This window comes from Mustelus asterias, chromosome 6 (genome assembly GCF_964213995.1).
Source record: "Mustelus asterias chromosome 6, sMusAst1.hap1.1, whole genome shotgun sequence".
NCBI lineage: Eukaryota > Metazoa > Chordata > Chondrichthyes > Carcharhiniformes > Triakidae > Mustelus > Mustelus asterias.
Genome location: NC_135806.1, coordinates 89,696,867 through 89,711,981, shown reverse-complemented (window position 1 = coordinate 89,711,981; position 15,115 = coordinate 89,696,867). Strand labels below are relative to the sequence as shown.

General features: G+C 41.9%; 1 protein-coding gene across 15 annotated transcripts in view; it reads left to right on the top strand.

Moving 5' to 3' along the window:
* The window catches only part of ppip5k2 (diphosphoinositol pentakisphosphate kinase 2), a 165,104-nt gene that overhangs the window by 71,316 nt on the left and 78,673 nt on the right, over positions 1-15,115 (top strand). For 14 of the 15 annotated variants that reach the window (XR_013498190.1, XR_013498188.1, XR_013498189.1 and 11 more), the window contains exons 17-21: positions 2,697-2,879; positions 6,740-6,881; positions 7,309-7,532; positions 8,845-8,972; positions 9,986-10,100. Coding sequence is in view for 12 of the 15 variants with exons in the window: in XM_078214715.1 (XP_078070841.1) it covers positions 2,697-2,879; positions 6,740-6,881; positions 7,309-7,532; positions 8,845-8,972; positions 9,986-10,100 (792 nt within the window). In the remaining 3 variants the exon portion in view is untranslated. The remainder of the gene's footprint in view (positions 1-2,696; positions 2,880-6,739; positions 6,882-7,308; positions 7,533-8,844; positions 8,973-9,985; positions 10,101-15,115) is intronic. The other variant, XM_078214712.1, reaches the window with a different exon arrangement.

Here is a 15,115-nt window from a genome sequence, read left to right as displayed (position 1 = left end):
TCTGATGGGTATGTCAGTCATGTTCAAACTGGATATTTTATTCAGATCCATATAAACTATTATGCAAGATTGCAAAGATGAATATTGATCAAGAAGACCATTCAGCCCACCATAACTGATCCATCTGAAAAAAAATTGCATTTCTTCCTTTTTCCCCTGATTTTCTCCCTCTAAACACAGCATGTAATTGTTTATTTGGGCTTATTTATGTACTATAGTAACTTCATTATAGAATATAGAACAGTACAGCACAGAACAGGCCCTTCGGCCCATGATGTTGTGCCGAGCTTTATCTGAAACCAAGATCAAGCTGTCCCACTCCCTATCATCCTGGTGTGCTCCATGTGCCTATCCAATAACCGCTTAAATGTTCCTAAAGTGTCTGACTCCACTATCACTGCAGGCAGTCCATTCCACACCCCAACCACTCTCTGCGTAAAGAACCTACCTCTGATGTCCTTCCTATATCTCCCACCACGAACCCTATAGTTATGCCCCCTTGTAATAGTTCCATCCACCCGAGGAAATAGTCTTTGAACGTTCACTCGATCTATCCCCTTCATCATTTTATAAACCTCTATTAAGTCTCCCCTCAGCCGCCTCTGCTCCAGAGAGAACAGCCCTAGCTCCCTCAACCTTTCCTCATAAGACCTACCCTCCAAACCAGGCAGCATCCTGGTAAATCTCCTCTGCACTCTTTCCAGTGTTTCCACATCCTTCTTATAGTGAGATGACCAGAACTGTGCACACTATTCCAAATGTGGTCTCACCAAGGTCCTGTACAGTTGCAGCATAACCCCACGGCTCTTAAACTCCAACCCCCTGTTAATAAAAGCAAACACACTATAGGTCTTCTTCACAGCTCTATCCACTTGAGTGGCAACCTTTAGAGATCTGTGGATATGGACCCCAAGATCTCTCTGTTCCTCCACAGTCTTCAGAACTCTACCTTTGACCCTGTAATCCACATTTAAATTAGTCCTACCAAAATGAATCACCTCACATTTGTCAGGGTTGAACTCCATTTGCCATTTTTCAGCCCAGCTTTGCATCCTATCTATGTCTCTTTGCAGTCTACAACAGCCCTCCACCTCATCCACTACTCCACCAATCTTGGTGTCATCAGCAAATTTACTGATCCACCCTTCAGCCCCCTCCTCTAAGTCATTAATAAAAATCACAAAGAGCAGAGGACCAAGCACTGATCCCTGTGGCACTCCGCTAGCAATCTGCCTCCAGTCCGAAAATTTTCCATCCACCACCACCCTCTGTCTTCGATCAGATAGGCAGTTACCTATCCAATCGGCCAACTTTCCCTCTATCCCACACCTCCTTACTTTCATCATAAGCCGACCATGGGGGACCTTATCAAACGCCTTACTAAAATCCATGTATATGACATCAACTGCCCTACCTTCATCAACACACCTTAGTTACCTCCTCAAAAAATTCAATCAAATTTGTGAGGCACAACTTGCCCTTCACGAATCCGTGCTGACTATGGTGCTGAAATGGTTATGCTTTGCAGTTTGCTAAACTTTTGTCATATAATTCTGGAGTTCAATTTCTGATGCAACTCTGAAGTGAAATAGTTCAGTTTCCATTTTTTGCGGTGTCACGTTCTATTTTGACGAGAAGTCAGGTCAGTCACATACGAAGGATTTAAACAGTAATTACAATGAAACTGTTTTGAACTGTTGCCATTGCATGGTAAAAGTATCCACACAAGTCTTCATATTTTGCCATCATCACAAATTTAGTGAAAGGGCAAGTAATAATTTGGACCAAGAATCTCTTGATACAGCCTGAAGTTTCTCCAATTTGAATCAGTGTTTTTCTTGCTTTCATGGCATACCTCAGTTCTGTTCCTCTTTTTTGTCTCTCCCACCCTTTCCCTTTTCCCCTGGCACTTCCCCAACCCTCACCCACTGTAAAGAAATTTACTCCAGAAGATTTTCAATTAGTTGCTTCCTTTCATAATAGTGACAACACTATAGAAATACTTCATTGGTTGTAAAGCACTTTAAGACGTTATGTGGTCAAGAAAGGTACTCTGTAAATGCAATGTTTTTCCTCTTACTGAAAAGTCCAAGATATATTGATATTTCGTAATTTTTTTCTCTGATACTATGGATCAGCCTTGTGGATCTGGTTGCAAACAGATGTCAGCCCAAGGTGCACATCAAATTGAAAGAGCACTATAATAACCATTTTACTCATTGGTTTAGAACAGTACATTTTGGACATTGTTATTTTTCCTTCTGAGAATAAAATTTGAATGACTGAAGTTATTTTTTATAAATGTTTGCCAGGTCAGTTATGAAATGAAGTGAAACAAGACAGAATACTCTGCATCAGCATTTGTAAAATAAGATTTGATTAAATATGTAGCCATATCTGTTATCCTGGCAAAATTAATGATCGGTCATTTAGCTGATATAGACTTCAAATTGATTGGCATAGTCTTTTTTTAAAAAACTCAAAGTAATATGAACCATGTGTTCTCAAAACGCAATGTCAAAATAACCGATCAGAAACAGAAGGTAAATTTTAGGTAGTGTCCAGTTCTGCTATTTATGGTAATTTCTGTTGAGAATAAAAACGTTATTCCAAAGTGCTGCTGTAAATAATATAAAATGAGATGGATTTGTTTTTGTGAAATGCTACCTAAACTTACGTTGACTATTTACAACTAGGGATTGCTAGCTCTGGAAGGGGAGCTAACCCCAATTCTTGTACAGATGGTTAAAAGTGCTAACATGAATGGCTTGCTAGACAGTGTCAGTGATTCCTTGAGTAGTTGCCAGCAGCGGGTTAAAGCTCGGCTTCATGAGATCCTACAGAAAGATAGAGACTTCACCACTGAAGATTATGAAAAGGTGGGTATTGGCTTCTTCCTGTTCTAATAATTGTGTTGTTCTTTTGTGATTTTATTTGTAAAGTTAATTTTAAAAATGTTTTCTCTTTGGTCATCCGAATTGTACCGATGCCATACTGATACCATTCTCCCACAACAATACTTGGTTGAGTTAGAGTTGAAGTGTTGCGTGCTTCCCATTAATATGGCAAACTCTCATCACACCCCCCCCAACAAAACAACTACTTGTTTTTGTTGTAGAAAACATTTTGTTGTAAAAATCCAGTGTTTTTGATGTAGAAAACATTCCAAAATATTTAATAGGCACATAATCAATGAAATGGAGACTAAACTAAGGATGGAGATATTAGGAAGGTTGACTAAAAGTTTGGCCCTAATGATGAGTTCTAAGGTGGGTCAAAATGTGACATAGAGAATCTTAATGAAAAGGAAGTAGAGGTGAAAGAGTTTAAGGGAAGTAACTACAGAGCTTCAAACACTTTCTCTTGTAGTGGCAGAGCAGGCAGAAAAAGCCTTGTTACAGTTGTTCAGGCTGTAAATATTTGAGATGGATAAATATTTGATCAAAAGCAGGATAAAGGGCTGTAGGGAAAAGCAGGGAAGTGGAGTTAGGATGATGTGCCATAATCCTATAGAATGGCAGAGTGAGCTCGAAGGACTGAATTCCCTACTCCGAATGTTCTTATTGGATATGTAAACATGGAACCAAGTGCGAGTGGTTCCACAGACCAAGACAGTGGAGGAGGGGTTGGAGGAGGGCGAGTGGTTGAGATGAAGAGGACATATGAATTAGGAGTAGGAGTAAGCCAATCTCCTCTTCAAGCATACTCAAAAAGATTGTGGAGATTGTATTCAACTTCACATTCCTGCCCACCTCAATAACCTTTCACCCCCTCGCTTATCAAGAATCTATCTATATTTGCCTTAGAAGATATTCAAGGGCTCTGCCTCAACCACCAAAGCGTCTCAACCCTCAGAGAAAAAGACTTTCCTCATCTCTCTCCTAAATGGGCGACCCCTTATTTTGAAACAGTGACATTGATTCTCCCACAGGAAGAAACATCCTTTGTGCATCCACTCTGTCAACTCCCTGCAGGATTTTAAATGTTTCAATCAAGTCATCTCTTGCTCTTTTAAACTCGGGGGATATAAGACTTCCAGTGGAGGACGTAAAGATGCCCTTCCCTTGTTCATATACTTCCAATAATTTTGAGACTTTGTTTTTTGTCTGGTGGATGCATGATGTATTTTCAGTTTAATCCGTTTGAGTCAGGTCAGTAAATTTTACATCAGCATGATGTCGGTCGGTAATTTTGCACTTTGCCTAAGTCAATGTTTTGATTTGAAAGTATAAAGTCTGATCAATTGGGTATAATTATTTCACATTTACCCTCTCTTCTTTGCCCATTCCTCATGTAATTTACTCCAAATTATTGTTGTATTTTCACATTTACCTTTTTTGCTGCCTTTCCTCTTTATTGATTGCAATGCTAGAATACATAAACAACATATTTTAATCATCTTTCAATTTTCAAACTGTGAATTCTAGCCATAATGTCAGAGAGGGTCAGGATTTATACTTTTGCAATGGTGAAAGTTCACACAGGGGTCTGTCCTCTGTGTAATGCAGCTTTGCAGAAGTAACAAACTCGGAAGGTTAATAGTCAGTGAGAGCTGATCTCTGAGCATATTGAGATAAGAAGATGCTATGGTCTGGGCACTTGACTTGCACCTATTTTGCAACTGTAAAATGGACATCAAAGTGTTAAATATGGCAAGAGACTTGCATATACGCACTCTGCATTGTAAGTATGCCACCAGCTCTCTTGGTAAAAGCTGCATTATCAACATTCAAGAGCACACCTGAAACAGGTGATGTTAGGCTCCTTTTTCGCATATGTAAGAGGGTTAATGTTTGTTTGAGCTCCCTCTTCCTGGAATTGGGTAGGTCTAAAGGCAGCTGGTACCAGGCTTGTGGTAACAAAATCAATAAGAAATTGGTTGCCAAAAGCATATGTATTTATTTAAAAATATCCCTGAATGTAGAGGCAGGAAGAGCAATCTTCCCACTGGCCCCATGGTAACCTGAAGACTTGCTGTTAGCTTCTGGTGTGGCAGCTGATGCAGCTTTGTCTTCATGGACCCAGCGATTTCTCTCTGGTTGCCTGATTCGCATTATCAAGGGAGGCAGTGGCCTATTGGTATTATCGTTAGACTATTAATCCAGAAACTTAGCTAATGTTCTGGGGACCTGGGTTCGAATCCCCCCATGGCAGATGCTGGAATTTGAATTCAGTTTTTAAAAAAATCTGGAATTAAAAATCTACTGATGGCCATGAAACCATTGTTGATTGTTGAAAAAACCCATCTGGTTCACTAATGTCCTTTAGGGAAGGAAATCTGTTGCCCTTACCTGGTCTGGCCTACATGTGACTCCAGAGCCACAGCAATGTGGTTGACTCTCAAATGTCCTCTGAAATGGCCTAGTGAGGCACCCAATTCAAGGGCAGCTAGGGACAGACAATAAATGTTGGCCAACCAACGACACCCATGTACCACTAATGAATATAAAACAACTGCCAAAAGACTGATGATGCCTGATGTTTAATTTCCAGTGAATTTCCAAGCTTTGGCTCTGGCACATACTGCAATCATGCTGACTATTTCAGACCTGAAAATGGGTTGAAGTGAATTTCCACCTCTGTTTGGCCTCGGACCTGCTGTTTTAGGAAGGGAAAATTGCTCAGATTCTCACTTTCTCAATCCCTAAATCCTCCTTCCAGAAGCATGCTTGTATGGAGTTAAGTGAAGAAGTGATTGAACTCACCTCTGAATAATAACGTGGTGGGTTACTCGATAACAACTAATGCTCAGGCAATTGTGCCACTAAAAAAAAGCATTAGCTGGAAGGGAATTCTTGTCTGAATCCACTGTCGATTGCAAGGGTGTAGGGTGCAGGTTAACTCTAAGTTTGAATGCGGCTACCTTGGACACTTCTCGCCCAAAGGAATTTTTACCATTTTTTTTTCTAAATCTCTCTACTGCCTCTTTACTCCTTGCAGTTTTTTTTTTGCCCTCATCTCTGTGGATTATAAAACGGAAAGCTTAGACATAGATATAAACGCAGTTCCAGTGGAGACTAGAATAAAGCTGCATGTTTTGGTGTCATCTTGGTTTTCACCTACCTTATCTTGAAGTTTCCATGCCGTCATTACTCTTTGCGGAACAATAAAGCTTCTGAAGTTCTAAAATTATCTTGTATTGCTTTGAAGTAGTTTCTCCAGGTTTGCCTTTTCTACAGTTTTACTGTCTTGTGTATCTCTGAAAGATCACTTCCAAGTTTATCTTGGCCGACATCTTTGACATGAGGGACTGAATCTTTAGGCTACAATGAGACGGAGCACAGAGGTGGGTAGGCAGAAATTTCACTGGTTCCCCAGCACCGTCCTGTCACTCGGTCGTTTTCCTGGAAGAGGGTGGGGGTCATTCGTTCTCTCTCTTTCACCCCCCCCCCCCCTGGCTGTTCTTCACTGGAACAGGCTTCTGACCATCATTTGACCCTGACATTAAGGTCCTTAAGGCTGCAGAAAAATCTTTCCCTAGAAGTCAGCATCATGACTGTTCTCTGCACTGCCTCCACTGCTAGAACGATTCTTTGTGGCTTAGTGATCAGAAATGGTACCCATTTTATTTCTTCTTTTCTCTCCCTCTTTCTAAAACCACTTTATTCTTTTTTGCCCTTTTGTGCTCTTTCTTCCCTCCCAAAGACAAAATAGTGTATTTAACTAGTATATGTTGTTTCTGAAATATTTAATTTTTATTGTGAATGTTTTCTTTCTATAACGCTTTTGTCTTTTGCAGCTTGCTCCAACAAAAAACAGTTCTATAATTAAGTCAATGCAGTTAATCAAAAACCCTGTTAAGACTTGTGATAAAGTTTACGCCCTGATTCAGAGCCTGACATCTCAAATTAGACAGAGGATGGAAGATCCCAAATCAGCTGGTAAAGTATTTCATTTATATGTAGACAAAAAAAGGAATGCAAGCTGTGAGGGGGATACAGAGGTGGCAAAGATATAGGACAGATGAAATGAGAGAGCAACACTCTAGCAGATGGTGTATATAATATGGACAAATGTGAAGTTGTTCATTTTGATAAGAATAGAAAAGCAGAGTATTTTTTATGAGATGTGAAACTTGTAAATGTTGATGTTCAAAGGGACTTGGATGTACTTCTTCAGGGAACAAAATTCGCATGCAGGTACAGCAAGCAATTAGGAAGGCAAGTGGCTAGAACTTGAGCCTCGGTGTTGATTTTTAAAAAATAATTTTGCTCTTGTGTTGATTCAGCACATTCCCTATATGGCTGAGTATTTTTAAATCCAAGTTAAACCTTTTGACTGAGAAATAAGTGCTTTCTTTGTATATAGATATTCAGCTTTACCATAGTGAATCACTTGAATTGATGCTGCGAAGATGGGCTAAATTAGAAAAGGACGTCAAAATGAAGAATGAGCGTTATGATATTAGCAAAATTCCTGACATCTATGACTGCATAAAGTATGATGTTCAGCACAACAGTTCCCTACAACTGGAGAACACTATGGAACTATACCAGTTATCAAAGTCATTGGCTGACATTGTGATACCTCAGGTAATAAGACTCATTGGAACCTAATTCGGCCTCCTTTATTCCTGTATGAAGAGGATGTGATGATGTTTTTTCCCTTTAGTTTTATTTTTGCTTCATTCTCCTCTGATGGGTCATCCACTTTTGATGCGATCTTGCCTTGTATCAGTTGACTCCCGTGTTTTCCTACTGAATTGACTACGCTCCAGATAATTGGATATAAAGTGCCTTGAAATGTCCTAAGGATGCAATGAGTTGTTGTTTAAATGAGAGTTATTTACTAATTAATTGCAGCTGTTTACTGCAGTTATAAAGGATATATTCTCTGCTTCTCATTTTTCTTGTGAAGCATACTGATTCAGCAGTCCTTTAAAATACAATGTAGAAAGGGGAAAGTAATTTGTGCACTACACCTATGTAAATAAAAAAAGCTGAGTACTTTTTAATTTAAAAAAAACCGACATCTGTTCCACTGGGATTTTAGGCTCTCCCAAATGATGGCCACAGTGATGTGGGCGGCACGGTAGCACAGTGGTTAGCACTGCTGCTTCACAGCTCCAGGGTCCCAGGTTCGATTCCCGGCTCGGGTCACTGTCTGTGTGGAGTTTGCACATTCTCCTCGTGTCTGCGTGGGTTTCCTCCGGGTGTTCCGGTTTCCTCCCACAGTCCAAAGATGTGCGGGTTAGGTTGATTGGCCAGGTTAAAAATTGCCCCTTAGAGTCCTGGGATGCGTAGGTTAGAGGGATTAGCGGGTAAATATGTGGGGGTAGGGCCTGGGTGGGATTGTGGTCGGTGCAGACTCGATGGGCCGAATGGCCTCCTTCTGCACTGTAGGGTTTCTATGATGTCCCCTTCCACCGGCCAGATAGCAAAACTCCCCCACCCCACCCCAGCAGTGGGATCAGGCTCTTAAGTAGATGTTAGTCAGCAGGAAGGCTGATCTTGACCTTCCCTGTCCTGACTTAATCTGGGGAGTCAGGAAGGCAATGGGCTCTCCACTCCACACCACACCTCCCACTCAATGATATGGCCTCCTAGCCTACTCCTGTGGGGGGAATTAAAATATGCCCAATAAGTGTGAGGTATCTTTGAGTTGTAAAGGTGATTGATCGTACCATCACTACCTTCTCATTCATGCTGACTTTTCTGAAATTGCATTGTCATGTATGTTTCTACAGCCTCATTTTCTTCTAATTGTGGTACAAATTGAGGAAGTATGAATTAAACTTTAAAGAGGAAGGGAACAAATGGAATAATACAATAAATTTGAAGTTGTTAACATATTTTTAAAAATATACATTTCTTGATTTTACTAATGAATAATTTAAATTTTTAGGAATATGGCATCACCAAGGCTGAGAAGATGAATATTGCCAAAGGATACTGTACTCCTTTGATAAGGAAAATTCGTTCTGACTTGCAAAGGACTCAAGATGATGATACTGTTAACAAACTTCATCCACTGTAAGGACTTATATATTCTTTAAGAATTTGAATAACGGTTTCTTCATTTTCATATTCTGCAAGTTCAATAATCTATGTTCTTGATACAAGTGCACAAACTGTCTTGTTTACTTTGTTAATGCACTGGTCTCTCAACCATTAGGTTAATTTTTATAATTGTCCAAGTGAGCAAGGATGCTGGTGTTATAACCCAACAATTACAGAAGGTTAGTGAGGAGCACACAGACTGCCAAGAGATATAGAATCATATCAGCCATGATTGAATGGCAGAGCAGTCCCCATGGGCCGAATGACCTAATTCTGCTCCTATATCTTATGGTCTAAGTTCAGTGATTGGGCAACAAGATGGAAGTGAAGTATAATGTGGGGAAGTGTAATGGTCGTCAGAACATTTTTAAAGGGCATGAATCTTGTAAATGTTGATGTTCAAAGAGACTTGACTGTACTTGTACAAGGAGCACAGGTACAGCAAGCAACTCAAAATGCAAGTGACATGTTGGCCTTTATTAGACGGGGATTGGAATACAATAATAAAGCAGTCTTGCTACAACTATTATGGGACTACACCTGGATTCCTGTGTGCAATTTTGATCTTGCTATTTAGGGAAGGACATACTTGTATAGTGAAGGTTCACTCAATTGGTCCCTGGGGTGAGACAGTTGTCCTATGGTGAGCGGCTGAGTAAACTGGGTCTATATTATCTGCTGTTTCAAAAAATGAGCTGATCCCATTGAAAAAATAAGGTAATAAAGGGACGTAGGGTAGATGCTGAGGCATTGGTTATGCTGCTGAATATTTAGAACAAGTGGTCACAGTTTCAGAATGAGGAGCTGATGAAATGACCAGGATGGAAGAAATTAAGGGCAATAAATTTGATTCCAGAAGATGAACGAAGAATTATCTTCTGATAAGGGGATAATAATTTTCTTTCATAATCCACTTAAAATCAATTTTATAATGTTCAAAATGAGATTATGCAATTTTATTGCAATTTCACACCCATTTTTTCCAGATACTCAAGAGGAGTCTTGTCCCCAGAGCGACATGTTCGTACTAGGTTGTACTTTACCAGTGAAAGCCACGTACACTCACTTCTCTCTATATTGCGCTATGGAGCCCTCTGTAATGTAAGTATTGGCGGCAATACTGGCGGGTGACCGCAAATTCATACCAGTGATTAAGCAGGATACTTTTTAATTGATTACAAAATGCAACTTATATTTGCAATGCGTAACACCAATTTGTAGCCTGCGGGAAGAAGAGCTGCTTCCTCCTGGAGCTGGTGACCAAACCTTACTGGTGGGTGTCAGAATCATACTGCTGCTGTCAACTTACTTACACAGGGACTCTTACAGGATCCGCAGTCAGCACAAACAAATGCAGAAGACAGGTGACTGTTGACTTGTTCGCCAGGACTGCCACACGTCAATTGTGTTTGTCATGGCAATCTAATTGCATGGGCACTTGGGTTTATGGCTCTGTCCAGCCGCCCATGGGCGCAGAACATCATTGACTGCATTCTATAGCAATCAAGATACTCCCAGATCAACCAGGAGAGTTCATCCAGCACAAGAGCTTCCATTCTGTCAGTGCGCAGCTGAGATACAACCACACCATAGCTGCAGCTGCCATGATGCTTTTGTCTTGCAGCCCAACACCATCCCTGTCATCAGCTGGCTGCTTGGAGACAAGTGATACCTACTTAAAATGTGGTTGACACCTATGATGAATCCAGTTAATGAGGCTCAAAAGCAGTATAAAAGCATATGAAATACTACATGTATCATCAAACAAATTGTCATCACGCTGAAGATGCATTTCATTTGCCTCGGCAGATCTGAGCTGTTCTTCAGTACACAACAGCCAGGATCCCTGCTGTGGAGAAAAGTACATGCACTTATGGTTGTCATGCTTGATGCTCTTTCCTTGGAAGAAGGCATTATTGCAAAGGTCTATGACATCTTGCCACTTGTCCTTATAATATACTCATCCAGTCTCTCCAGTTATGCGCAATACACTTGGAATGCCTGCCACTACATTGCACATTTGCTGCTGCTCAACAAGTATCCTCTTCAAGCTTCACTGAGCTTTTGATGGAGAATTCTGTGCCCTCCAATGCGTACCTTCCAATGCTATCCCTGAATGCTTTTTCTCAATTGTGAAGTATGAGTCACCATGTGAAAACCCAACTTCTCTTCAATTTGTTCCAGTTTGTTCGGCGCGCACCATTTCCAGTCCCAACCCTGTTTATGTTGCACAATTTAAGTCATTCCGCTTTAATATCATGGATACAATACAGCCAGTTTGCACACGTAGTGTTGAGATTTCCATTTTAGCATTATTTCTTGCCACGCCAACATAGTTCACATGATCCTTTTGCCAATTTGGAGCAGGGTTTCTTGCTCGCCAACCCACCTGCTTGTTGACCCTCCCAAGCCCTCGCCCACAACGATATTTGAGAGAGGGAAGCGGTGAGTGAGAAAGAGCTAGAGGTCTGGAGAACAGGATGGTTGGTGTGCTGTGGAAACAGCAGAGAGGGAGAATTGGTGAGTAAGAGAGGTAGCGAGTGGATGGGAAATGCATATTTCTTTTAAAAATAAAATTTAAATATTTCTTTAACAAATATAGGGATTTAGGAATATACAGTATTTCAACTTGGAGGGTATACTGCTCTGTTTTTTTTGATGAGCAACGTTCTACAGAACCCAACTACAGCTTTTATACGGTTATAATGGGAAAATCTGATTCATTTAAAGTTGCACTTTTCATGAGTGCAGTTACAATGTTAAGTGAGGCATTATTATGATACTATCAGAAACATATGCTGGCATGATCCCATCTCATACAGCTTGTGTCTCCCTGAGACATTTTGTGTGCTCTGCTGGCAACCCGCCTGCCAGGGTTGACAAGCCAATTGAGATAAAGGTGCAAGTATCAAACATTTTGTCAGGAGAATGCAATGTTAATGTTGTACGGCACCCATGCAGCATCTGCAATTTGTCAACTCACAGGAGATGAGTACACTGCAGGCAGCCAGATCAGTATGAAAGTTCCATGCAATCTGCATATTAAAGGTGCAAAATAGTTTTTGCAGACATCTTTAATGTCTCCTTACACTGATCTGTGGTCCCTACCTGCTTCAAGAAGACGACCATCATCCCTGTACCAAAGAAAAGCCAGGCAGCATGTGTTTAAAAACTACCGCCCAGTGGCTCTGACATCCATCATTATGAACTGCTTCAAAAGGTTAGTCATGGCAAGGATCGACTCGGAACTCCCAGATTGCCTGGATCCACAACAGTTCGCCTATCACTGCAACTGGTCCACAGCAGACACTATCTGCTTAGCCCTACACTCATCCCTGGAACACCTGGATAATAAAGGCACTTCTGTCAGACTCCTTTTTATTGACGACAGCTCAGCCTTCAACACCATTATTCCTTCAAAACTCATCTCCAAACTCTGTGGCCTAAGGCTTGGCTTCTCCCTCTGTGACTGGCTCCTAGACTTCCTAACCCACAGACCACAATCAGTAAGAATGGGCAACGACACCACCTCCACGATTATCCTCAACACCGGTGCTCACAAGGCTCTGACTTCAGCCCCTTGCTATACTCCTTATAACACTTATGATCGTGTGGCCAAATTCTGCTCCAACTCTATTTTCAAGTTTGTGGATGACACCACCATAGTGGGTTGGATCTCAAACAATGATGAGATGGAGTACAGAAAACAGAGAATCTGGTGAACTGGTGCAACGACGACAATCTCTCCCTCAATGTCAGTAAAACAAAGGAAATGGTGATTGACTACAGGAAGTGTCGTGGAGGACATGCCCCTGTCTACATCAATGGGGATGAAGTGGAAATGGTTGCGAGCTTCTAGTGTCTTGGTGTTCTGGTTGCCAACAACCTGTCCCCGTCTCTCCACACCGATGCTATAGTTAAGAAAGCTCACCAATGCCTCTACTTTCTCAGGCGGCAAAGGAAAATCGGCATGTCTGCTATGACGCACCACAGAAAGCATCCTTTCCGGATGTATCACTGCTTGGTATGGCTCCTCTGACCAAGACCACAAGAAACGACAAAGGGTTATGAACGTAGCCCAGTCCATCACACAAACCAGCCACCCATCCATTGACTCCGTCTATACTTCCCGTAGTCTCAAAAGCAGCCAGCATAATCAAGGACCTCGTGCACCCTGGACATACTCTCATCCACCTTCTTCCGTCAGGAAAAAGATGCAAAAGTCTGAGATCACGTACCAACCAACTCGAGAACAGCTTCTTCCCTGCTGCCATCAGACTTTTGAATGGACCTACCTTGTATTAAGTTGATCTTTCTCTACATCCTAGCTATGACTCTACCACCCTATTCTGCACCCTCTCCTTTCCTTCTCCCCTATGTACTCTATGAACGGTATGCTTTGTCTGTATAGTGCCAGAAACAATACTTTTCACTGTGTACCAATACATGTGACAAATCAAATGAGAAAGTCTGAAGTCATCCTCAGGCAGAGTTTTGCAATTCTAAGAAGGAGGTTGCTGTCTCGGGTGGTAGCAGAGGTGAAGAAATGACTGCCATTTCCTTCAGCCTTATGTCATCCATTTCATCCTGGCCTATTTGTACTATTCATTTTCACTGTAAACACAGTGAATACTGTTGGCTGCCCTTTCAGTAACATTCAAGCTAAATACAGTGGGGTTGATTCTCCCAGCCCACTGTGGTGCTGTCAGCTCCATGCCAGAAATCGGCAAGAATGTTTCATTCCAGCAGGGTTTAAAACAGCTCCCCACTAACGGGGAGCTGGTGGTCCGACCCCACTGGAATGAAGGGAGACCATGGAGACCCCCAGGGAGTGGGGTGCCCCCTGGACATTGCTTGCTTGGCAGTGGCAGCCTGGCCCCCCTAACACAGTCCAAGGGGCAAGGTGGCACTGCCCAAGGAGCATTTTGGCACTGCCAACAGGGCACCAGGCAGTGCTGAGGGATTGGGGCCTAATGGGGAGCGGGGCCTCTTGGGACAATTGGAGGGGGTAGGGGGTCCTGCTGCCACTCGGCACTTTAATCAGTGACCATCTAAATGTTTTTTAAAAGATAAAATTGTACCTGCTTCTACTACTACCCCTGGCAGCTTGTTCCTGACACTCACCACCCTCTGTATGGAAAACATTTCCCCTCTGGGACCCTTTTGTATCCCTCCCCTCTCACCTTAAACCTATGCCCTCTAGTTATAGACTCCCCTACTTTTGGGAAACGATATTGACTATCTAGCTGATCTGTGCCCCTCATTTTATAGACCTTTATAAGATCACCCCTAAGCCTCCTACGCTCCAGAGAAAAAAGTCCCAGTCTATCCAGCCTCTCCTTATAACTCCAACCATCAAGTCCCAGTAGCATCCTGGTAAATCTTTTCTGCACTCTTTCTAGTTTAATAATATCCTTTCTATAATAGGGCATCAGAACTGTACACAGTATTCCAAGTGTGGCCTTACCAATGTCTTGCACAACCTCATCAAGATTACTTGTATTCCATGTTCTGACCAATGAAACCAAGCATGCTGAGTGCCTTCTTCACCACTATGTCCACCTGTGACTCCACTTTCAAGGAGCTATGAACCTGTACCCCTAAATCTCTTTGTTCTATAATTTTCCCCAACGCCCTGCCATTAACTGAGTAAGTCCTGCCCTGGTTCAATCTACCAAAATGCATCACCTTGCACTTGTCTAAATTAAACTCAAGTGTGGCCTTACTAATGTCTTGAAAACTTCAACAAGACGTCCCAACTCCTGTATTCAATGTTCTGATCAATGAAACCAGGCTAGAACTAGAGGACACAGCCTCAAAATAAAGGGGGGTCAGTTTAGGACAGAGTTGAGGAGGAACTTCTTCTCTGAGGGTGGTGAATCTCTGGAATTCTCTGCCCACTGAAGTGGTGGAGGCTACCTCGATGAATATGTTTAAATCACGGATAGATGGATTTCTGATCGGTAAGGGAATTAGGGGTTATAGGGATCAGGCGGGTAAGTGGAACTGATCCACTTCAGATCAGCCATGATCTTATTGAATGGCGGGGCAGGCTCGAGGGGCTAGATGGCCTACTCCTGCTCCTATTTCTTATGTTCTTATGCTTGCCGAATTCC